A 26442-nucleotide genomic window follows, 5' to 3' on the forward strand; every position below is an offset into this window, starting at 1 on the left:
ATTTATTTAATCTCTATTTTGTAATTTTCTCATCCATAAAAAGGAAATTGTAGTTAACACTAATACCCCACAGGTTTGTTTTGATTATTAAATTAGTTAAAATTTTTGTATTATTTGAAACAGCACCTGATACAGAGTGTTATATAAGTAATAAAAATGAAGTGTGAGTTAGCTAGATAATTTTGTTTAAGGAAATATTTGTTATTTATATACCTAAATATACAGGTAGGCCAAATATATTCTGTTCTTGCTGCATCATCATTGTAATCTGGGTAGGTTTTCTTAACAATGAATTTTTACTACTGAGTACCTACCATAACTGCAGTCATCAAATTCTGATCAGTAAAAAAAAAAAAAAAAAAAAAGTCATACTTAACGTAGTTTCTATTTCTTATCTCATTCATTAATTCAATGATCAAATATCTCTTAAGCAATTTTATTGTGTATGTCATTGTGACAGGATATGTCGAAGATCTCAGAAGAACGAGACCTTGTTGTTGATCTTGAAGAGCTTTTCATTTAGTAGAGTAAATTATGCAATAATTTAGTAGAGTATATAGATATGCAATATTGCACATGATTAATACCAAGTGGAAAGCGAATACTTACATCTGACAGAGTTTTAATGACATTTCCTCAGTGCTTGGCAGAATGAAAGACAACTGATTCCTTAAAAAATCCTGTAAAATAAAAATTAATCATTTCCATTTAACAGTTGTAAGCATAATAAACCAGAAATTTTGCCTATGGCCATGCCACCCTGAACAAGCCCGATCCCATCAGACCTTGGAAGCTAAGCTGGGTTGGGCCTGGTTAGTCCTTGGATGGAAGACCACCTAGCAAGGTCAGGTGCTGTAGGCATAAAAAATAAAAATAACTAAAGATTGTAAGCTGACAAGGTCCTTGCAATCTGTGAGGTCAACCAAGGATTGTCTCCCCTAAGAAAAATATAAAAAAGACCTTTAAGGTAACTTTTAAAGTAAACTGTGATGAGTCATTGTTAACAAAACCCTGAACCATAGTCAGACTGGTCAGAGTCCAAAGCCAGCTCCTTCTCGTTTATTTCATTTAACCTCCTTTTGTTTTAACCTCTGTACTGATCTTTAGTTATTGGAGAACACTTAAGTCTCAATTTAGTAAATGAATTTTATTATATGAAACTATAATGGAGTTAATATGTGGTTCAGACTAATTTTACCATTTTATTATATTTGTTGAAGAATGGATGAGATAAAGAAAATAATCACTTAAATATATTAGTGAAGAAATGTAAAAATAAAGTTTCTAATGAAAATTTAAATACATCCTAATGTCCAGGTAGGCCAAACTTCCTATCCTGTCCTTTCTTTCTGAGTCATCATTATAATCTGGGTTGTTAGTTTATCCCAACAGTAGATGTTTATTTTAAGCACGTACAATGTCTAACATGTTCTAATGTATTTGACGTAAATATCTGCATCATAACGAGATGTAATTTTTTGTTCTGGGAGTGTAATGAAAAATATATTATATTTTGAGGTAGTATGGACTTAACCGTAATGCCAAAGGAGTTGACATTGGTTTGGGGTCTTTAAAAAATGGGAAGTATCTCCCTAATATGGATGGTAAATGAATTACAGGGACTCAGTATAGCACAAAATGAAAATCCATACTGGATTTCCAATCCATTTCTGGAATGTGCACATAAAATCGATCCTGTCTTTTTTGATTATGACTCATCCACCACGTCACTGGATATCTATTTGTAAAACATAAATTTCACCATTTGTTTCTCTTCCATTAAGAGAAAAATGATCTCCCATAGAATATAGAATAAAATCCATGGTTTAAAGATTGCAGCCAAGATAATGTGATTGTCTCTGACAGTTTAGAAAATTCTTCTACATATTAAACAAAAATTTGCTTTGATGTAATTTCTGAGAGGTTCTAGTTCTGCTTTGTTTATTGACCTGGTGATATATTATCATCATCATCGTCACCATCAGTAACTACTTCTAATGAAAGAGTTTCACTTTCAATCGACCATTGTAATCAGAATTTCACATAGATTATCCCATTTAATTTTCACCCCAATCTTCCAAGTTGGCTATTATACTTTTTGGTAAATAACAAAATTGAAACACCCAACAATTAAAAAGTCAATATGTCAAGTGACTATTAAGTTAAGGAGCAGTTATTTCAATTTAGGATTGTTTGATTCTAAAAACACTATACCATGACCTCTTGGAAATGGTCATGGAGAGAACATTGAAACTGGAAATAGAAGTCCAGGGCCAAATTTAACTTCTGACTTTTAACAGCCATATGACTTTTCTTCTGAGTGCTTGCCAGAGTTCCATTCAATTTGTTAAACAATTTAATATTAAATGAAATTGTTCTTTTACGCTTTTTCCCACCCCTTTTCTTTTTTCCCCCTATTCTTCGATGTCTTTTCTCTTCCAAGATAAGCATACCAAATTTTTCATTTTTCAGAGGACATGTAGTTTCAGATTTTACTATCAGATCACAGAAGAAGGAACTGTGGCTGTGACTTTCTTTGATTCTGACATTTTGCTTGCTTGCAGTAGATGGCATTAGAGTTTATTAAGTGAGGCCACTGTTAACTATGACTCATGTTGGCTCATGTCAACTTGCAGTAAGGTGAACACATCACCCTGGATATGCTTGGACAAAAGCAAGGGGAGGAAGGCAGAAGAAGAATCTTTAGCTAATAAGGCCCTCACAGCCAAACTGCATTTCCAAGAGCCATTGGTACCGATAAAATATTTATCATATAATAGGATTTTATTTATGATTACCCTCATCTTTGATATATGTGTAACTCATACTATCACTTAACTTAACATTTTAGTATGGAACTTATAACAATATAATTTATCACTGATAAATAATACATGTGTAACATGTTTAGTTTTATTCTAATTTTCACTAAAGACACCAAGATATAGGGAGAAGTATTAGGAGGGTAGACACTTAGAGGAATACCTATGTACCTTTAGTATGGATCACCCTGACTTCCTGCTTCCTGTGAAAGAGAATTTAGGACAATTTCAAAGACCAAAGTAATTATTATGACATTTTTGGCTACACAGTTTGCATAGGTGAGGGCAATTGTTGAAGCAACTGTCAAGACAATATTTCTGGACTATGCAAGTTCTATTCAAATTTGACATCAATCTACTAGCCTCAGGGATACTGAGTACCTAAAAAGTGAGCTTATTCTCAGAGAGGGAAACATATTAAAGAGAGAAATATATGAAAGAAGAAAGGTTCCAGGGAAACCGAAAATTAAATGGGAAGAAAAATGATAGGGGAAGAAAAATATGCAATAATTTCTTATTACAGAAATGATACTATTATTTGTCTTTCATATTTTGATAGAGATAATAATTTCCAGCATATTCAGATAATTCTTACCTATATCTTTTAACAGCTTTTAATATATAACCAAAGATTGAGAATATCAAGAGTTCTTGTCCAAGTGATTAGCAACGCATATTCTCTAAGCCATGAAATTTGAACTCAATGATTAGACCATGATAATCTTCATAAGTTCCATATGTCAAAAACAAAAAGATTAGTTCTGCATACTTAGAGTGACCTTGACAAACACCTGACTCCTCTGTTAAATAGTCACCCAAGTTATAGACATTGCCTAACAGATAGGATAGTTAGCCTATCCAGGTGATGTCATTATTTAATATTTAGTGATTTTAGCTGAAAAATATAATGTAGCAATTTAGGTTTAGGTGACTTGAAGCTAAATAAATTAGCTTTTGAGATCCCAATGTTAACTGATTTTCAGGAAATGAATACTCTGCCCAATTATCTAACCCATGTTGAGCATTTAAGCAGACACTTTCACTAGCAGAAGTCCTAAGGTAGGTCAGCCTCGATTGTAAGTATACAGTGAACTTGAAAGGAACAGTCGTGTTTTGTTGTCTAAAAAAAAAAAAAATGGTGATGTAGTATTTACCGAAGTTTAACAGTTTCTGCATACAGAGGCCCGGTTGTAACTTGGCTATGATGTAGACCGTGTTCTGTGAAAGGAATTGCCAAACACCACCAGGAACATTGAGAGTTGAAGATGCTGGGTTTTCAAAGTGTCGCAGCAAGCGAGATACACACTGTGGGCCGCTGTGCAGTGTTTCAAGACATGATACAGGATCTGGGCTTTGGTTGCGTAATTTTAGGGAGAGTCTCAGGAAGTGGAAATTTACTTTGGATAGGTGTCGTCAGCAAGTGGGGGTAAATCTGCTGGTGTCTATCTCAATAGATACATATTTATAGGGAGAATAGGCTAGAGCAAGGGGTAAATTGTAATTAGTAAAGTAGCAGTCATGAGTGGAGGATATTTGACATTATGTAGTTGGTACAGTGACTTTGTCTAAAGTGGATGTTCCGTGAGATTGTTAATGTCCAACAGGATATGGCTTAGCTGTAGGTCAGAGAAGTATACAATAATGGAGAAACCAAGCTGTGGAATCAGATAAATTCTGGATTTTCTTCTTTCTTTCATTCCTTCTTTCTTCCCTCCTTCCCTCTCTCCCCATTTTCCTTCCTCATATTGTATCCATATGAATATCTCAAGCTACTTAATGTACTATCTTGAGTAGATGTTCATCACAATCTGACGTGACTCCATCGCTGTCCCTACAATGCTGATTCCTGTTTAGAGTAATTCGAATGCTACCTCCAGGCTTAATAGGAAAGTCAAATTATGCCCCTGTGCTTCAGACTCTTCATACCAAAGCATTTTAAGGTACGTTACTACTCAGATAATGTATCTGTTTGACTATTATTTGTTAGTATAGAAATTTCCTCTGGTACTTAAGTATTTCGTATTGAACACGAGGATGCATACATTGATGAGAGGCACACAAAGGAGTTACTATATATTGTCATTAGGGATGTTGTTATAGGAGTGTCATTCAGATTTGAGACATGAGCTGATGAGTTTCTTTGTTTTCCTTCCATCTTTCAATCAGGCTCAGTTCTGCTTTCTCTGATCCCACTGCTTTATCTATTCTGTATATATGTTGTCTTCTCCACAACTTTATATTAGCTTCACATTTTGCTTCCTGATCTCTTTGGCTTTCTCCTAACATCAACTCTTTCATTGCCTCTCTTTTTTCAGAGTATTCCAAATATTTAGTACTCTACAGAGTTGCCATTCAAATTTTCCAGAGGGAGATTAATTGACAGAACATGGACTTGTTGTGAAATAACATTTCTGCCTTTCTTAAAAAGTGGGGGTGGCTCTAAAGGGTATGTTAATGTTGTCTTCTTTCCAACATTAACATACCCTTTAGAGCCACCCCCACTTTTTAAAAAACGTCATAAGCATTAAATATACATTAACGTCATAAGCATTAATATACCAAACCATAATGATATAGATGAGTGAGTAAAGACATGAATGAAGAGTTGGAACTATGAAAGTGTTAACAGAAGAGAGCTGACAGCTTTTAATTTGACATTATTTGGGAGCAGAAATAAGGCAGCAAAGTTTTCTTTGTTTGAGAACTCATTAAATGCCAAAAATTGTGCTTGGTGTATTTTCATGTTCTCTTATTGAATATCCACAAAGCCCTGTAAAGGTGATACTATCCAGAGTATTTCCGTTGAAGCAATTGAAGGTAAGACTGTCTAGCTCTGTTAATATCCTTCACCAGTTAATTGTAGAGCTTGAACTTGGACTCATCTCTGTATTATTCCTAAACTTCGTTCTGTACCATGTTGCCTCAGAAGCCAGCATGGTGGCGGAAAAAGGAATCTATGGGGTGAGCTTCAAAAGTGCACCACCCTGGAATACAGAGCATTATTTTCAAGATAAGGCAAGAAGTTGGCATAGAATATGACAAGCACAGTTGATTCCTTCCGACTTTCCACATGGGTGCCTCTCCCTGTCCTCCCTGACGTGGGGTAATCACTACTTGTTTTTTAGTGTTGAGTAGGTGGAAATAGAGAGTGTGGTTTTGTTCCCAAATCCTGAGGAAAAACTGCATGGGAGATGGTAGGGTTTTGTCATTTCACTTAACTTGTACAAGTCTCACTCTTAACCCAAGCCCTTCAAACTGCCCTGTGGATTTCCAAATATATCACCTCGACAGCTCCCTAGGGCTCTGCTTTCCTAAGCTTATGAAGTTCTCTTTTGTCCCTTCTAGTTCCTTCTGGAATAGAGATGGGAGGAAGGCTCATTCCCAGCACTGACACATCTTTGACCAAATTCTGCCAAATTCACCAAATTCACTTTAGTGAACAGGCACCGAAACAATCATGTCCCCTCATCTGTGCTTAAAAACCTTTATATTCTCAGTCCTCAGAAACTGACAGACTCCCAGCAGGAGAGGTTTTATTCCATGGCCTATATGGTCTCTGTCACACCCGCTAAACAACTACCCAATACTACTGTCATTGCTTCTTAGGAAAGACGTCGCATGCTCTCAGGGGTCATTTGCCATATAAAAAGAGAGTTGATTAATCCAAATAACAAAATTGCTGGGAAGATGGGAAACTCCTTTGCAGGTGGCTTTCCCCGTGTCACCTGACCTTAAGCTATTCCATTCCCTTAGGTCCTAGTGGGACAGAACACAGATCACGAGATTGGGACTCTGTTGTTGGGAAACCTCCCTTTCCTCTGTTTTAGAATGCGTAGTATGTTAAAGAGTAGGAAGTTGACTGTTAGGGCTATAGTTAGATCTAAGGGTGAGAACCATGAATACTAGCCAGGTTTGGAAAATGAAGTGGAGAACATTTATAAAAGGAAAATCTGCCAGCAATGCACTTTGAAAGAACTCTGCTTGGTGGGGAATTACCTGCTCCCCCCAGATAACAGATTCTCTTGCATTTTTCATCACAGGGATTTTTAACTCTGCTCCCTGCTTTTACAACTGTCTAAATCCTTTTATCTTTATAGCACATATGGCCTCCCTCCCTGAAACTGGAAAAACACAGTTCTGATCTAATTTAATACCCACATTACGATATGTTTTAAATATCATATCACTAAGTCCATAAACAACTGTGCTAATGTATGAAGTAGCTCAGCACTGCTCAAACACATTACGGTTGCCAACACCATAAAATGCCATTTACTTTTGCTTAAAAGTGTTTGATATTGAATTTGCTTTCCCCTGGATTGTAATTAACAACATTCTGAACTGCTTACAAGATTCAATTGACTGGCAATATTAATCACACATTCACGCAGAGATTGGCTATTGCATTTGATTTTTTTTTTTCCTTCTGCGTTCTTGGCATCTAATCACTGATTAAAACTAAGGAAATAGCTTTTTCACAATGTTCCATGGACATTTATTTTCTCAGTTTGTTTAGTCTACAAAAGTCCCCCCTCCTTTCCATTGGATCTTGCTTCTAAATGTCTACAGACATGGAATAAAACCAAGAACCAGTATTTCTTGTCAAGAGGAACAGTTTATTCCAGATAATTAAATCCAGGAATGTTAAAAGAAAACTCGGCAAGGAGTATAAATTAGATTCTATCAAGGGATGTGGGTTGTTCCCCATGAATGGATACAGACAAAGCAATTTTGTGATAAGCTTTGAAAAGTTATTAATAGTTTGGAAACTTTTGAAAACTAGCACATTTTGTAGATGAAAGCTACACGGTGTAGTTCTGTGTTGTAGAAGGCACTTCAGATATTCACAGATGCTTCATCTTTATATCTGACAGCATTTTTGGATTTGTGTCTATGATTTCTACGCATATACTCTTATGAATGCTATGGTAGTTTTTTTTGTTGTTGTTGTTTTTTGTTTTTTTGTTTTGTTTTGTTTTGTTTTGTTTTTGCATTTTCCTGAATGGCATTTGGAGAGACAAATAACAAAATGTAAATATCAACAGAGAATAAATTGAGAAAAACAAAACGAATCTTCCCAATGACTGTAGAGCCGCTCTTTTATTCATAAATAGTATATAGAATTGTACTGTGACATAGTCCAGAGTCAGACTCTAGGCTCCAGGAAGGCAGGGACACTTGATCTTGTTCACGGATTTTAACTTCTTGCTTAGAACTGGAGCACAATATAGAAAATATAAATATTTGCTAAATAAATCATTGAGCAAAAATAATAAGGTTGGATTTTCTAAATTATCTGCATGGTAAAAGTACGACTTGGACTTGGAAATTAAATAAGAAAATTAAAAATTACAAAATTGAAACAATAAAAATGAATAAGATAATGGACTCCAGAAGCTGGTGGTCCCTGGCTGTGGGACTTTGTCACATAATCTTTTTTTATCTGTTAATTGAAGGAAAGAATGATATTTATATTACATGGTAACAACAGTGTTTAATAAATTGACTGGTATGCAGAAAACACTGTATTAGAGGTGGTGGATATTATTGTTATTCCATGATTCTGGACTCTGTAGGTATTAAGCAATTATGCAAATACACCAAGTGTCTTGCTTTTTCTAGAAGCCATATTACAAACTTAAAACATTCAGACTAGCTTTGATGCTGGAAGCAGGGAAAAAATGTAACTTAAATCAGCAAATCTGGTTGTGATGAGTTTGCCTATCTGTCTCTGCCTAGCTGCCTTGCCTGTCACTATACCACTCACCCCGTCACCATTCCTTCCCAACATACCAGGTCCACACACACACACACACACACACACACACACACACACACAGTTATGATCGAGTGACTCGGGCACACATAGATACACACTTATATTATGATTCCATAAACTGAACTACTTGTAGTTTTCAGACTTCTTTGTGCTTTCTTATGTCAACATGTCTTTTTATTTGCTAGTGCTTCTGCATCAAACATTAGCACTTGCAAATTTTTAATCTTTAGCTCTTATGCTATGTACTCTGACTCTGATCATATCAGGCTAATGCAGACTTAATGCTTCGTTTGTAGCTACATTATGTTGTTACCATGATTATCTCTTTATAGGCTATAAAATATGTGAGAACAGAGATATGTCTATGTATTTTCATTTTCTGGTGGCCGGAGCCTACCATGGTACCTGGCACGTAAAATGTATTAAATGAACATTTAAGAAAGGCCCCCCTTTCTTTCCTCCCTCATTTCCTCTTTCCTTCCTCTGTTCCTTCCTCCTTTATTTCTCTCTTCCTTCCATTAATGAACTCATCTACAATAATTAAGCACAATAAAAATGAAACCAAGTATATAAACTATATTATAATGGTTACCATAATTTTTCTATAATTTTCAAAATGTACTTAACTTTTGACATTATTAAAGTCAAATGAGCATGGAGTACCAGTGAAACCAGATGTTTCATGTTAAATACTAGCATTGAGTCATATTTTTAAAAAATCATGGATTTTTTTTCTTGTATATTCAGAAGAAGGTAGAAGGAAGCAGAATTTGAATGTTTTATAATCTAAGTGCATGAAACTACTTTCTTTTTTTTCTACTTAAAACACATGTAATATAGATGTTGTCTTGCTTTATATCAGATTATTCTAAAGGGAATCTTGTTCCCTTAAAAATGTTCTGGTAATTTGAGCTACAAGATTCAATTAGATAAGAACATCTTGTTCATTTCTTATGAGTTTCAATTCTCTACTCTTTATTTGAGGCATAGCCTTTTGTCTTTTTTTAATAAGGATAAGATAATGGTAGTGCCAAACAGTAGGCAATGCAAGATTATTTGCAAACTGAAGAACTGTGGAAAGTCAATATGTGTGTGCACGTCTACACACAAAAGTATGTACCTATATGCTTGTTAAGAATGATTGTCTTCTCAAAACTGATCTTTCCGAATTATAAAACAAATACTGAAGGAATATCATGCTTTATTATTTAATATACACATTTTATTTAGTGTCTTGCTTAATATAAAGTGAGTGAATTTCAACTAAACGTCTTCTTTTGATTTTTATTGATATGTTTAAACATAATTTTTAAAATATCAATTTAATTCTATGCATACTTTTACACAAAAGTGTCAGATTTTCACTTCAGTCTCGTGTGTGTGAACTTGATATACCCATGGTAAATTTATCATTAGTCTCATTCTAAAAGGATGTAAAAATAGCAAGCAAGTTATTAAATGGACTATACAAATTTTAAAACATTTCTAATTTTAGGTTGCTGGTATCTGAAGTCACACTTTTCTGACTTCAGAATTACATATTTTGGTGATTATACTGCCTAATGCACAAAACAGAAACGACGACAACAAAAAAACACCGTGTCGCAGTGGCACAGAAGCCAAATTAATTAATTAATGGATAGTTAAGGAAATAAGTGGTCTGTATTGTTTTAAAAATTCGTTTATTCATTAGATTGCTTATTGTGCCAAAGGTTATCAAGCAGATTACAATTTTACATTGGCTTCTATCGTGTGTGCTTTAAGGGTTAAAATTTTTTTGTGTGTGTAGTTTATTATAATTAAAGTTGTAAAGTGCACAATTCTATATAAGATTACCTATGTTGTAAAAATTTACTGATTCATTTTATGTAAATTTTAAAATGTGTAAACACATTGACTTCCCATAGCTAATTTGTTGAAGCTGCTTACTTTTTGATCATTATAGGCAAAGAGAAGAGAGAATGAACTGGTTTGTATCTTAAATCACATGCAGATTAGAAGCAAAATATTGTTATTGATTTATTTCACTTATATATTGTAAGGTGAATATTATTTTTTTTTCATTTTTTTTAAGGGTAAAAGGAAAGTTTATTAGAAAAGGGATAACACTCTACAGAGCAGTGGTCTCCTCTAAGAGGCAGAGCGTGAGAGGGACCGTGAATGTTACTTTAATGGAATTTTTTCAACTGTGAGTTAGCTGAGATATTCTCAGCCTCATCTCTAACTACATCTCTATATCATAACAATCAGTGTAGCTCAAAGGAGGGTCCACAGATTGGTGCTGGTCCGCAATCTGACAGTAAACATTGAAAAAACTTTCATGGCAATTTGACAGAACAAATTTATTAATGTTTGGATTTTGTATGCCCGTTTTTTTTTAATTTTTAAAGAATTTATTTTATTGTGTTTTATGAAAGGGTTTGTTCTGCAATGGTTGGGAAAAATAAATAGGTTTGGAAGCACAGCCGCATAGCATAGGCAGACACCACGCGGTGAAGTTTACCGAATCTTAACATTAAGAAAATAAGTGAAATTTGAAATTCCTTTTCTTGAAAGTTTTGACGGTAGAAAAATGAAGTATTCTGATGTCAAATGACAAAGAGAGTTTCCGGCATGCCCTGTGGTAGCAGACCTGGAAGATGGCCCCCGATGGCCACCACTTCCGGCATTCATGCTTTTGTACTTGAATTTGGGCAGGACTTAGTGACTCACTTCTAATAATAAACAAAAAAAAACAAACAAAAATGCAATAGTTATGGCATGTTATGTTGAAATTAACTTTATAAAGACCGTATTCTCTGCTGGAGGCCTTACACTGAGGGGAGCCATGGTGTGACCTGCCCATATAGCAGGAAATTGGAACTGAACCCATGAGAAACTGAAACTGTGAGTCCAAAAGTTAGCAAAAACACACGAGAAAGATTGGAAGATGGTTCTTCCTTGATAAAGACTTCAGAAGAAGGTGCAGCCTGGTTGGTACCTTGATTGTGGCCTGTGGGAGACTGTGGCCCTAAGCTTCACCATGGCCAGACCTTTGGAAACTGTAGGATAAATGCATGTTGTTCTAAGCTTCTAGTTTGGCATAATTGAGTATGGAGCCGTGGGCAACTAACTAATAAGCCCTTCCTAAAAACGAGCGAGGGTGCCTCATTTACTACCGACATGCAGAGAATCTGATGGATTCCTGACAACAGTTTTTTAGCCACTGTCCTTCATATATATAAACATTTACTATTGATTATAATCCTCAATTTCAGTTTTCTGGTATATGAGGCTATTTTTTAAAATTATTATGTTGATATTTTCGCATGTCTTGTTATTTCAGTATTTCAAGAAATCTGCAATATAAAAAATATTGGGACAAACTATAAGATATACACATTACACTGAATTTCTGAACTGAGTGAAGGATCCTTCTTTTAGAAAGTCTTCTAATGCTGAGGATTAAGGAGAAGATGCTGGTCACAAAGGAGGGCTTTGAGGACAAGAATAAGTCATACTTTAGTTTAAAGATTTTTACAAACCAGTGAACTATGAACGTAACACTGTTACTATAGATAATAGTGACTGTGCATTAGAATCTCAATTTATAAATAATGAAATAAAATGATTATACAATGAAAACATCAAAAATCGTCTTAAAAATGAAAACTCAATGTGAGCAAACCAGCTTTCATTTTGTATCTAAAAATAGATATGTTCAAAAAGATATTATTCACAGGTATTAATCATGATAAGGGACCCAGTTGGAAATAATTGAAATTTGCTTATAAAAATTCTTCCCTACTATTTAATCAGTAGAGTCTGAAAAGGCTTATTTTTGCTGCTAGAAGAAAGAAAAAGTGCTGAAATACATTTTTGATTCAATAACGAAAAAACTAACACTTTATTTCTTAAGGAAGCACAATCTAAAAATGATAAATTTTATTTTGATTTCATTTATGATGATTATAGTTTATAAAGTATTTAGTTCATATTTTGAGTATTACTATATTTTCATTGACTGTACCTGCTAATAATTTACATGAGACTGGTAATCTGTTTTTAACATTTATATAACACAATTTTTTTTAAAAATCAGATTTGATATGATAAATATTTTTATTTTTAAACTGTATATGTTTAGTTTCATAGTTTTTAAAAATTATGAATTATGAACACTAAGAAAATAATGTTATAAATAACAAAAAATATGAAATAAATATGGGGATATTCATATTGCCCTTTGTTCCAATAACTAAATGATAACTATAAAGTTTCAATTTGCTAATCTGAGAAGTGTTCTAGGATTAGAAGCACTTTTATAATACCTAGAGGCACTTTACCTTATTTGACTATTTTTTTTAAATGAGTATCATGATGCCATACAGAAAACACATTTGCATCCTGTGCCTAAGAAACTTTTTTTGTATAGTGTATCATAAAGATTTTTAGAATCATATTATTCCTCGATTTCAGATTACTCATCTTGATTTCCTTTGCTAAAAATATAATAGATTCATTTGTAGATTATATGCAAGCTAGTTGATATATTTATAGTCATAAAGAGGAAATAGAATATTTGGAAAACTTATAAGCCTTAAGGTTTTGGAAATAAATCACACAAATTCAGAACATTAAACACCAAAAACACCTCCCCCCCCCCTTCTAAAAAGATTTGTTTCCCTATGTGGAAATAGAGAGGTATTCCATTAAATATTGTTTTCTTATTTTATTTATAAGCATTCTTTTATGGGAATAGTATAGTATAAGATAAATAGGACAGGGTCCTTTTCAGCATAAGACCAGCTTTGTAGGCCTTCATGCTTTGCAGGCTTGTGGTATCAGTCATAACTACTCCACTCTGCTGTAATAAGTGCCAAAAAGACATTTAAAGGACAGGTGTGGCTATGTTCCAGCAAAACTTTACATGCAAAATCAAGGGGCGGGCCTGGCCCATGGGTCATAGATGCTGTCCTGTGGTATCATGTGATGTTTAAGAATGCAGACTCTGAATCACACTTCGGAGGTTCAATTTCCACCTCTACTTTTAACTAGCTGTGTAATTCTCATCTGTAAAATAGGAAAGACGTTATAAACATTTAACTCTTATAGATGCTAAGAGTAAAAAGCTTAGAACAGTTCTTGGCACATGGTGAGTAACTTCAAGCCGTTTAGTCGTCTTATAGTTACAATGATGAGTCTCGATATTTAACGTCTTTGTTGATTAAGGCAAAGTATTTTCATGTCTTTCCCTGATGTGAATGAATCAAGTTTCATATGTCAGTATAAAAGTAGCCAGTACACATTCCATGTATATTCAGAAGGATTTTAACTTCAATTTGCAGATATTTTCAGAGGCAATTGTGGCTTTATCCCAATGGCGCTGTTCTTTTTGCATCATTTATTTTATTTATGTGTTTAATCTGTGGTGAATCAAGGAGCATAAAATATTCTTTAAAAAATAAAGAGTTCACCAAAGTGTTATAAATGTACTCTTTGGGAGTCTTAGGACATCACATGGAAAATGAGTGGTACTTGGTTAATCAGTGTGACACTTGGGGACTGGAACAGGTAGTTTATCTAATATATATAATTCCTTTACACCCAGACAATGCTTATTTACTCAATCTTATGATCGAATCACATTAAGCGTTTCTACACAGGAGAGTTTCTTCTTTTGTGACAATTACTTGCTTAATGATTATACTGGCCATTCTTTCCATGATAGGATGAGATGTGTAAATGAGTCATATAACAATTTCAGCAAAACGGTTTCCACTGCTAAGTTTTAGCTTATAGACCTAGCTTACAGAACTGGCAGTGCTATTGAAACACAACAAGCAATAAGAGTTGAGTTTTTTGAGAATGTTTGGGAGACATAATCACAAAATACAGAAATCCTAGGAAATTTATCTTCCCACTCAGTATAGATTCACACAATCATCACCATATTCTTTTTATTTCTGTGTACATGTAAAAAGTTTAACAAAGTTTTTGTCGATAAGTGGAGCAATAGCTTATTGTCTTTGCTTTGATCCTGGAGCTTTGAATCAAAAAATGTCATTGTTGAGGGTTAAAAATCAGTGGTTATCCTGTCTTTTTATTTCTCCAAATATGAATATTTTGTTTATTTGGCCCAATCTCTCCTTCCCCAGAGAGGACTAGGGGCCTAAAACACTCCTTAATTCTGGATGTGTTTATGACTATGTCCTATTTGGGTGAAATTTGAGACTAAGAACCCTTTGTCTCTTACTGGCTTGTGACTGGAAGCAGACTTAACCAAGTAGAGGCCAGTGGGTCAAGGTTGAGAAATCAGGTTAGTAGGTTTGGATGCAGAGTAATTAATGCATGAAAAGTCCAGGAAGAGAACAAAGTTATTATATAAAGAGGAGAATCCTGGAGAAAAATGATTAGAGAACAGACTGACATCTATATATAGAGCCAAGATGCTGCTGACTCCTCAGGATTTGCTCTGAGAGTCCTCTGCGAGGTCAAGTAACCATGTTCTAAGGCGAAAGCCATCATGCAGCATATGATACTCAGTTGGACTGACATAAGCATTTACCCAGTAGGTTACAGCTTAAATCCTGCAAAGGGCAGTTTGGAGGTCCTGTATTTGTATATCCAAAAACATGTTGTTATGAAAGACATACTAGACAAGATATGGAGATCGTGTGTGTGTGTGTGTGTGTGTGTGTGTGTGTGTGTATTTTCATTTTTACAACTGACTAATTGTATGACTCGGAGGCTTTCCAGCTATTCACTGCATTTGGCTTCAAAGGTCAGAGTCTTCCTTCTAGCATATGCCACATATTTTATTCAAAAATTTTATCTTTACACGATGCCAGTTTAAGAAAGATATTTCTTTGTAATATTATAATGATAGAGGACAATCACTAGAATGTTTTCCTGGTTATAATAATAACAGGTGTCCATTTTTAAATGCTTACTATGAACTAGAACTATACTAATACTTTAGACATACTATCTGATTTACTCGTTACACAGCTTGAGGACATTATTATGAATCTTAATTGCCATAAAAGAAAACTGAAGGCCAACTGAAATATCAGAGTACGGGATAGAGAGAGGATTCTAACCTAGAGTTTTTGGTTGTTCAGAAACCTTACACTTGGCCTTGATATTCTGTTATAATTTTCCTTTTTGTTTTTTCTTTTTTTGTTTCTAATTCATTAATTGAAATTGTTAAGCTAGCATTTGAACATTTACACAAAGATAAATTTGTCTTTAAATCTTCACAATTATTATTTCTGATATTTTCTGAAATTTTAATTTTTTTGTCATAATTTATTCAAAATGCAAAACAGTTACCATATGAATGACATCACCGATAAAACACTTGGTTTTGGAAGTATCCATTTTTGGAAAAAAGTTAAAAATGATATTTTAAATATTGTATCACAAATGAAATACAGTTTGTAAGTACTTAATATAATAAAATATGGCTATAAATGCCTTAGAATAAAAATTATTATATCAAATGGGGCTGTCAATTATAAGAAAAACTAAGAACTGCTGTAAGGGACTTTCTTCTTGTTGAGCATAGTGTGGACCTGATGTAATCACTAATGGGCTAATTCCTTGCAAAGACTTACTGTAATTATAAAGTGTCAGTACATACAGTTGTCAATACTATAACTGAACATGTGTGTCTGTGTGTATTTACTTTGTCTCTGGGATTAAGGCTTTTAGATTTCCATAGTTGTGTATAAGGTAGCTATGCAAAATTTTAAATGTCTTATTAACCTTATTGCACATGGATTTTCTTTACAAAGCCATAATTGGTTAAAATATATCTGACTTCTGAGATGTCTCATATGATTATAATATTTCAATTTTTTAAAATTTAACACTTATTTTACAGAAGCATAATCTTCTGTGTCTTATTTTATAATTATGAAATACTTTTTCTTTAGCTTAAAAATACTTTGTAATAGTTGTGTGATATAAATTACAGAATGCTTATGGGAATATAAGACACAATTGTGTCCATTAGCTGTCAATAGTACCTGTATTGTTTATTATTTAAAAGAAGCATGCTTAGCTAGCAACATCTTTTCAGGTATATATTTTAGCAAAGTTTTATTGACTCTATAGCTCTTTATAGCCACTGGAGCAAGTCGAATGGCTTAATAATGGCTAACATAATGCCTGAGCATTATGTTCATGTCTAGGCATTGTGGAGTTCTTAGGCTTTGAGACTCTCATTTCCACTTGGTCACTTATCACTGTCTATGAAGATGCTTAAGAAATCCCTGATCTAGTTTGCCCCTCCTTATTATTCCTTCAGGCAATGGGAGAATTTATCAGTACAGACATAGTAGCGACTGAATGAACCAAATAGTTGATCTTTGGATATAAATATGTCCTTCCAACCCACTCCATCTGGACAAGCTTGGGTGTAACCAATTATCGTCACAGGAAACTAGTTTCTCTATTCTGGGTACACCGTGTATTCCCAGTGATCACCTTCCTAAACTTATATCTGTATTTATAAGAAATATATGCTTAGGTATTTATGTGTGAGTTGTTATAGCCAAATATAAATGATACGAAAGCATAAACGTATGAAGAGATAACTAAATGGCAGTAAATCATACAAAAGGATATTAGACAGCCATTAAACATTTTGACAAAACACATTGATACAATCGTAAAATGCTCTTAATAAATGTTTACACAGAGACCTGAAGATAAAATTGAATGTATAATCTTATAATAAAACATTTGTGAAGAAAAATCTGTTACTGTTAGCAATCCATTGCTGTAGAATATTTTGATTTATGTATTTTTTTGTGTTTTCTAATCACGATATCAGTAGTCCTCAAATAGGTGATTTTTTTTTCCCCCTGAGGAGACATTGGCAATATTAGGTGACATTTTGATTTGTCACAGCTGGAGGGAGGTCATTACTGGTATCTCATGGGTTGGGAGCATGGATATTGCTAACCAGCCTGTGATGAACAGGACAGCCCGACTCCCCATTTACAAAGACTTCTCTGGCCCAAATATCAGTAATGCCAAGGATGAGAAACTGTGCTCTATATTAAATATGCAATTTTTTTTTAAATTAGGAAGAATAGAGCATTAAAACCACAAGGAAAATGTTTAAATAATAGGATATACAAATCAAAATTACTTAGGCAGATTACTTTTAAAAATATTAACAAACATTACTTAAGTATAGGAAATTGGCAAAGTCATAATATTAAATTGTTGTTGCTGCTATAATTCACTCACGTAAGCTTTGGAAGAAGAGTGACAAGAATTCGGCTTTTCCTGTTGAAACACTTAGGCTTAGTTTCACTCATCTGAACCTATATTTCTCCAATTGGGGACATTTTTTGCAGTTGTTATTTTAAATCCCTGCTTGGCTTATTTTGGATCTAAATTAAAGTCTGAGAACAACCAATATTCGCACAAAGCTTTTGGAGACAAAAGCAATTGCGCCTGAATGAACACTTATGTGAAAATACTTTTTATTTTTCATCCTGGCAAAATTCCTTAGATTTAATGAGGTGAAACCGTTTTCAGAAAAAAAGTCTAGTGATGTGAGAACACAAAGAAAAATACCTAAAAATAGCTGATAGGCTAACTATTTTGCTTTCTCGTACTATATCAGATCCACACAACTCCGAGATTGCCCTTGACATAACAAAAAGAACCTGGCTCGTGTTTTATATTGTGTTATAGATTTTTATCTAACTATGGTTCCAAACTAACCCAACGTGATCATGTTTTTCTGAAGAAGGTTAAATTAAAAGTGGTTGAGGTTAGATTTACCATAATGCGTCTCACACGCACACACACACACACACACACACACACACACACACTCACACAATTCCTGCTAATTTGTAAAGGTGTCAAGTATTTCAAATGTTATGTGTTGTGTCAAATTTGTCACTTCCATGTCATCAGCCTTCAGTGCTTTGACCGTCAGTTCCACACTTATTCCCGCTTCTAGAACTGTGATATTTAGACGGATGGTGTCATTGTTGCAATAAAAACTTACCTACATCTTCTTAGGTAGCTTATACCACTTCAGAATACTCTGAGGTGAGAGCAGAAATACTTGCCTGGTTGCATTAACTACTATAGTCATAAATGTAGGCGTTAAAAAGTTTACTGCAACTAACATTTGGCATTTGGGGCGGGGGCAGTTTGGACATCACTTTTACAAATGTTAGGAGGAGCCCTTGGCTCTTTCTCAAAAAAACTAAAAGATTTTGTTAGCAATGATGAGCTTGTGCGATGATGACATTACCCAAAGATATTTAAAGAGATGAACCTGGCCCGTGTGATCGTCGAGCATGCTTTAGCACCTCCTTTATGCCAGAGAGTGTGCTGGTGTTTACATTTTCTATAACTAATCCCCACAGCACCCTTACCACATAGATACGTATTATTTTCCAACTTTATTCACATGGTTTTGAGGTTTAGATCAGTTACCTTTTCTAAAGTTTTGCAGCCGATAATTGGTAAAGCCAGCCTTAAAATTCAAGTTTTCTTCTAGATCCATCACTTGTGTGCTCATTGTCTAGCTTTTAGTTATGCTTTGGGAACCACTCTAGCTCCTCTCTGTGCTCAGAATGAATAAATAGCCATCACCCCCAAACCAAGAGATACGATCTAAACAAGAAGGATATTAAATGATTGCGTTATGATTCTCAGCTAAAGTTTAGAAATTTTGAGTGGAGTAATTTAATTTGAAAACTTTGTTTTCTAAGAATTCTATCATGCTAAAATTGTTTTAAAAAAGAGATTTAAAAAAGACTCAACAGTCAATATTTATTTAAATATCCAGTGGCGTTATCCTCCCTTAACCTAACCCTAGATAATTTTGCAGAACCTATCAGTGTGGATAATCATAACATGCCCCCATCTTAATATAACCCTATCTCAACACAAATAAGAGACTGACAGAGGTGTCTTCTGTGATTTTTCTTTCTTTCATTTGAAATTGGTGAGGTGAGCATGCAGAAGGTGGTGATGAATAATTAGCCACAATAAGGGAAAGCTTTTGTAACAATTTAAAATTTTTGAATAAATAAATTGGAGAAATGTATTTATTTCCATAATTACAATACGTGCTACCTTTTCCTCTTTGTACATTGGAGGTTGTTAGCACAAAGATAAGGAAGAAGATTCAAAGTCTCTCTGCTTGGCCTTTGTGAATTTCCTATGTTCTGTAGCTTTTCAGTGGATTGACCTCGTGGCTCTAAGAGGATTGAGCTAGGAATTGTTTAATCAAGGATCTTCACCATGATGTGCTACCCTTTCCTACTGTATTGAGAATCGCTTATTAATTTAAACATTGAAATCTATTCTGTTTACCATAAAAGATGATATGTGTGAGGTACAAGGCTTTTAGGATGTAAAAACATCCAATAAAATACAGTCGATTTGGTTTTTCTTTTTAAAAATGATTTTCAGTATACATTACCCCACTTTTGTGTGGTATGGTCATATTTACTAACTATATGATAAATATATTGTAATGATTCTTTTCCATGTCAAAGATTTAAACTTTGGGCAAGATTGAATTAGGTTTGCATCTTTTTTTTTTTCAAGCTTCCAATTACATTTTGAACTCCTTAGATAGTCAATTAACAAGTGACTGATTTGTGTAAAGCATATTTGTACTTTATATTTGCACTGCATAGGCTAGTGCAGAATCGCTTGGTATTTCCTATGCTATATTAAGGGTTCCATTTATTATTGTACTCGTTGAAAATGAAGTCGTATAATTGGAAAATGGTAAAATACCTTTATAGTTTATTAGGTAAGGGTAATTATCTGCATGCTATATTGCACTTTTAGTAGCAATTAAAAGTATTGCATTATAATATTTAGATACAAGGGCAACCAAAAAAAGTTAAATTGTTATAGTAAACATTGGCTCACAATTTATTGAAAATGAACACATTTATTGAAAGACATTTCTATAACATGTGAACATTGTGTTTCCTTTTGATAACTGTTGTTTTTCTCTTGTTCTTTCTTTATTTTTTTATTTTTTATAATTTGCTGCTTGCCATTGCAGGAAGTAGAGGTTTGTATTCAGCTTCTGTATTTCCTATTTTATTTTAGATTTTCTATGAATGTTTACATTTTTATTACTCATATATACTCAATTCACATTATTTTCTCCCTTAGGATGATTATTTCCGTACTTGGAGTCCAGGAAAGGCCTTTGATCAAGGTAAGAATCTAATAATTTTAAAATAAAAAATTTTATGTGTTTATAATCACTGTACTTGAAACATGATATTGTTAGATTTTAAAATACTAAATGGAGCGCTTAGATGAATGGAAAAATTTATGCAATAATTACTTTCATTTCAGCTGTAGTTAGAAATAAGTTAATTAAGTATCATGATTATGTCAGGATAACTCTTATTTTTAGATACACATTTTAGATTACTAAATCGGGCTTGAGAACTATACTGTGCCCATTTTTCTCAGTTAACACAAGTCACTTCATCCAGTTTTTAAATACACTGACGTGCATGCACTACGAATAAATTTATTTGTTTAAAATTTCAAAACAAATGGCTTTGGTGTCTCTTTTTCAGTTAATATAAGCTTTCATTTTAAACAGAGCCGACTGGTAATTAAACTTAGCTGGAGTCTACGTAAGACCTAAAAGGAAAAATCTTACATATAATTACGGTTCCTCCCACCTCTGTACACCGTTTGCAGTTCTGGTTTGCTTACTTGAGAACAAAAAGCAGGAAGTATGCGTAAAAAAGGAAGTTCCCTCGTATGTGCAGTGAGAATGAAAACATCAAACTCAATGCAGTCATAATTATATAAATAATTAAATAGATTCGTGTGCTAATTTGTACAGTATCAGGACCAGAAACTCTTTTCAAGTTTGAAAGAAAATAAATTTCTCCTTCAAGTGGGCTGTAGTAACCTTACAAAAGATATTTACTCCATGAAGTAGTATCACTTACAAATAGAAGTCATTATTAAGAATAGGCCATGATGTGTTATTAAGAAACTTTTAGGGTGTTTGGCCTTGTCTCCAAACTTCTGACGTGATATTAGGAATGAACACCTCCATAGCCAACCTGGCTGGATCTAGACAGTGGCTGTCATCAACATCAATCTCGATCTGCAATTTGAAACACTCATTCACATCCAGTCCCACCTTTAATATTGGTTTGTTTCGTCTGTACATCATGTGATTACACTGTTATTTTCCAGTGTGTTTGTGGAATCTGCATTTTAAAATTCTAAAAAAATATGTAATTTTAATTTGGCTGCTAATAAGTCAATCCAAATGCACACTAAAAAAAGGCAATGAAAAAATAATGACATGGAGACTGAGATATATTTGCAAGCTTTCATGGGAAATGGAACTTTAGGATAGAATCATAAACCTTGAAAAATCAGAGTTATGTATGAAATAGATGTTAACAGTTAAATTTGCCGTAATTGGTATATCCAATTACAATAAAGATGCTTTGTTTTTTATTTTTGTGCATATGATAATGTGATGACCTCTAAAAAAATTAAATGAAATTAAAAAAGATTTCTGTAGGGAGGCTTCCAAACCCTGATGTACTATAAGATTGATTTAGTATAATTTTCAAAGAGGTTTTTCACTTACCAACTTGTCAAAAAAACATCACATTTATCAGGCAGAGAGAAAGCTCATGACATGATAATAGCTAATGTTTATAAAGTGTCCTATATTCAGTTGCTAGTCTAAGTATTTAATATATTAGTTTGTTGAATCTTCGAAACAGCATCACCAGAAGGTGAGGCATTGAAAGAGATTAAGCTCCTGCCCAAGGTCACATTCCTGCAAAGTTACAGAGTCAGGATTCAAGTCCAGACAGTCTGAATCCTGAACCCCTTTTCCTAACTACTGTGTGGGACCGTTACTCATATAATAGCTCGAAAATGAAATAACGGCATACGAACAGAATTTTAAAGTTTATGCTTTCAAAATAAATATGTACCTGAAGGAACATTTGAAATAGAGTTGATTTGTTCTCTATTTTAGAACAATATTTTGCAGATTATCGGACCCAGGCTTTTGATTGATGGAACATGTATAGTTGGTAAACATACATAGGAAAGTTTTATATAGTAAAAAAGTTAGATTCAGATACACGCATTTGTTTTCTGTTTATTTTTGGTTTTAAGTGAAATTAACCAGGCCATTCGCAGTCCATACCAGGAGTGAGAAAGATGATTCTTTTCCCATCTAGCTCTTAATAAGGAAGCATCATTTGGGTAGAGAGGACTTGAAATATGTTTATTTCTAATATGTTTCTTGTTCTTTCTGGTGACAGAATCCTCTAAATATTATTTTCAAAACCTGAGCTGTTGAACGTAAAATAATTTAGACGACTTTTTATGAATGTTTTTAATTTTTAATATAATGTTTTTCATTGGTTCATGAATAGCCATAGCATATTAATCAATATATAAGTTGATTTTTCACACTTTCTTTTTGGAGGAGTTTGCATATTTCCTGAAAAGAGTGACAAAAAAATTGACTTAGCATTACATTTTTATGCTGATATTTATGCCATTATTACCATATTCATTATAACATTTTACTTCTATTTCTATATACTGCCTCATAAAATATACAGAAATTAAAGTAGCACTAATGAGAATGTTAATTAATATTTCATAATTCAAGTGGCAACATTTCTCTGCCCAAAACTTCTCTGTACATATATGCATAATATGGACACACATATACATATATACATATAAACATTTACCTATTTACACATCCATAAACACATGCACAAGTTTGCAGGTGAACCTGAAAAATTGCTTCTAGGTAAAAATCTACTAATAGTTCCTACACATCTTCCTTCTGTTTTAACTGTAACAGATTCTCCAGCTCATGTAAGATTCTCTTCTTTAATTAAAACATTTCTACTCTGTTTACCACAAAAAAGTAAGAGTTTGGGGAAAACATAATAATTTAAAATAAATTTAAGTGAAACTGTTTTGATGGTGGTAAACTTGCTATAAAATAAAAGAAAACATACTGATGCCAAAAATGAATTACTTTAGATATCTCTAGGTGAAATTTTCTGTTCCTTTCCTTCTCTTCCTTAGTGTGGTTAATCATGAGTTGTCATGATAGAAACTGACTGAAAAAATAGTTTTAATGAGGACATGCATCTTCTTGAATACAGCATAAAAATTCTGTTTACTATGACAAACGAAAGAAGAGATATACGGATGAAGCTAAAGTGGTAGCATAATAAATATTTTAAATAATTTAATGAACGCGTTGGATGGATATACTGTAGCTTTAAAAATAATTGTTTTCTCTTTACTGCCTTTACCCTACCTTTCTTTGCATCACAGATTGATCTGGATGTGTAACTGAGAAATTTTTTAGCAGTATTTCCTCACAGTTGTTTAGAGAATCTACTTATATTGAAGTGCTGTATCTACAAGGGTCACCTTTTATGCAAAAGTTCTTTACTCCAGGATGTGATACCCAGATGCCCTGAGATAAAAGAGTTGGGAAGCTGTGTGCATCTTCTGTATTTACCTAATATTACTCTTCAAGGCAACTTGGAATTTCTTCACTTGGTATCTACTGTGGCAGTGAGTTATAAGCAGGAGACTCATAATAAAGAAGCAGGATTTATGTAAATGCAGAGATTTCAGGACAAATTGGTTTTATGTTTTTTGGTGTGTTTCACTTGTGCAGATTTCTAAGGATATGGAATTAGGGGCAAGAATTGTAGCTGTGACTTAGACAAGTGACTTCTGTCATTTCATAGCAGTTTCTTATGCTCTTCTCCTAAATCTGGACCTTTCTGGAAAGGGTAGCCTGACTTCTAGTGGCTCATTAGGTCGCATTTAATTCAAGAAAGATTCCCGTGCCCCTAAAGAAGTGAAGTGTTTGGGAACCATTGCTAAATTCAAGCTGCCCAAAATCTAGTCAGGAGAGATAGACACACGACCGGCTAACCTTGTTTCCAGATGAGCCATTCTTGCAAGGATTGGAAGCGGGGTGAAGAAAAGAGTAAACTTTTCGAAAGGGAAGTCATAAGCGTAACTATTTATGTATCGTTTCTGTTTTTTCAGGATCAGGTTTTAGAGCTTTATCTGATTCTCCTAATTTTTCTTATCCATTTGTAAAATTTGTGGCATATACCAACAGTCACAGTTTGACATGTCCCTTTGCAAAAATGTCTCTGGCTACAAAAGAAAAGCTATTGAGATTTTATCTGGAGCTTTTATCCCTTTCAATGAACAGGCTGTTGTATTATTATGACTGTAATTATTTCTGAAATTGAAAAAGGCTAGCCTCTGAGAAAATGTATTCCCCGGCCTATCTTTTCCTTCTTAAAATATATTACCATGCTTCTTAAGGCATGGCGTAAGTGGATTACGCAGTGTAGACGTTGTCTCTCTCCGAGGTGCCTATAATTTCACTTGTTTATATGAGGATTTTCTTTTTCATGGACTGAGATGGTATTTATTGATAGTAATCTGAAACAATAGCTAGATCTGATCCATGCTTCACAATAGAGGCATGGAAGTACCACAATACTGCTTTGTTTAAGAGTTTTGACTTTTGGCATCTTTCTTGTGGAGAAATGCTGTTCCCACAATTGAAATTCAGTGGGGACAATGTGCAAAGACGATTATATAATTACAGTATTTTTAAAAAATGCTTTAGATTATTTAAATACAAGTTCTGAACCATTATTTGATCAACTCATAAGAATTGACTTAGAATTTTCGTCTCATTTTGGAAAAATTACTTGTTAGGGTACCAAGTGCTGATAACCATGTCAATTTATATCCCACATTAGTTATATCATCCATGTTGGCAAACTTGGCTTATAGCAGCCCTTTGGAAGACCTGCAAAGACATTATATTCAATTGGGAAAACAAAAATGCATGTTAATTTACTCTATATCAGATTTAGTACCTAAGAACTGCATAGGGCTTTTAAGTGGGGAATGTATTTCTTCTTTTCCTAGTTCTGATTTCCCTATACGAGAATGGTACTTAATTTTTTTATACCATAATCTATAAAATATAGAAATCAAGAATCTTAGATTATTTTGTTCTATGTCAAATAGTGTTTTTTTTTAAAAAAATAGATAATATAGTATCAACGTCTTCATTTTTAATTTAGAGGATAAAATTGAGATTGATAATACTTAATGTAGTTTATATCACGGTAGTCTGCATCGGTATGCAAGAAGGCAAATTATACTTATTTCTTTTTAATGACCTTATGTCCTTATGTGTTACTAAATTGTGAATCAAATTTATAGAGTAAGAGGTTGATCGAATATACTTTTAAGGCATTTAGATATTTAATAAAGTGTTCTTATCTCAAACTTCTTTAACAGTAATAAATATGACAAAGATTGATAAAAACAGTAGGTATATACAGGAAGTCACATTTTTAGCAGGATACCTCTACTGGCTAAAGGAGTGATGATTTTCAGTCCTACCTGCACATGAGACTTACTGAGCATTCATTTAAAAATGCATTTGCCAACCTTGGTCCCTGAACATCTCGATTTAATTTCTTTGGGGCAGATTCTGGGCACTGTGTGTGTGTTTAATTAAAAAAATTCTGATAAGATATATATACTCAAGATTTACTGTTTTAACCATTTTAAGTATAAAGTTCAATGCTATATATTCATAATATGTGGCCATCACCATCAATCTGCAGAACTGTCCATTTTCTCAGCCTGAAACTCTGTACCTGTTAAATAGTAACTCCTCATTATCCTCTCCTACCTAACATATGTCACATGAATGGAATCAATCATATAACATTTGTGCTTTGTGACTGGTTTATTTTAGTT

At 33.6% G+C, this 26442-nt stretch overlaps 1 protein-coding gene and 1 pseudogene across 4 annotated transcripts in view; both read left to right on the top strand.

The window, feature by feature from the left end:
* The window catches only part of SPOCK3 (SPARC (osteonectin), cwcv and kazal like domains proteoglycan 3), a 304660-nt gene that overhangs the window by 96338 nt on the left and 181880 nt on the right, over nt 1–26442 (top strand). For 3 of the 4 annotated variants that reach the window (XM_016121111.2, XM_016121110.2, XM_016121114.2), the window contains 2 exons: nt 20651–20659; nt 20764–20809. In XM_016121111.2, coding sequence (XP_015976597.1) covers nt 20651–20659; nt 20764–20809 — 55 coding nt within the window. The remainder of the gene's footprint in view (nt 1–20650; nt 20660–20763; nt 20810–26442) is intronic. The other variant, XM_016121113.2, reaches the window with a different exon arrangement.
* Nucleotides 743–861, top strand: LOC118612616 (annotated as a pseudogene).

The sequence above is a fragment of the Rousettus aegyptiacus genome, unplaced genomic scaffold (genome assembly GCF_014176215.1).
Source record: "Rousettus aegyptiacus isolate mRouAeg1 unplaced genomic scaffold, mRouAeg1.p scaffold_m13_p_16, whole genome shotgun sequence".
Classification (NCBI taxonomy): Eukaryota; Metazoa; Chordata; class Mammalia; order Chiroptera; family Pteropodidae; genus Rousettus; species Rousettus aegyptiacus.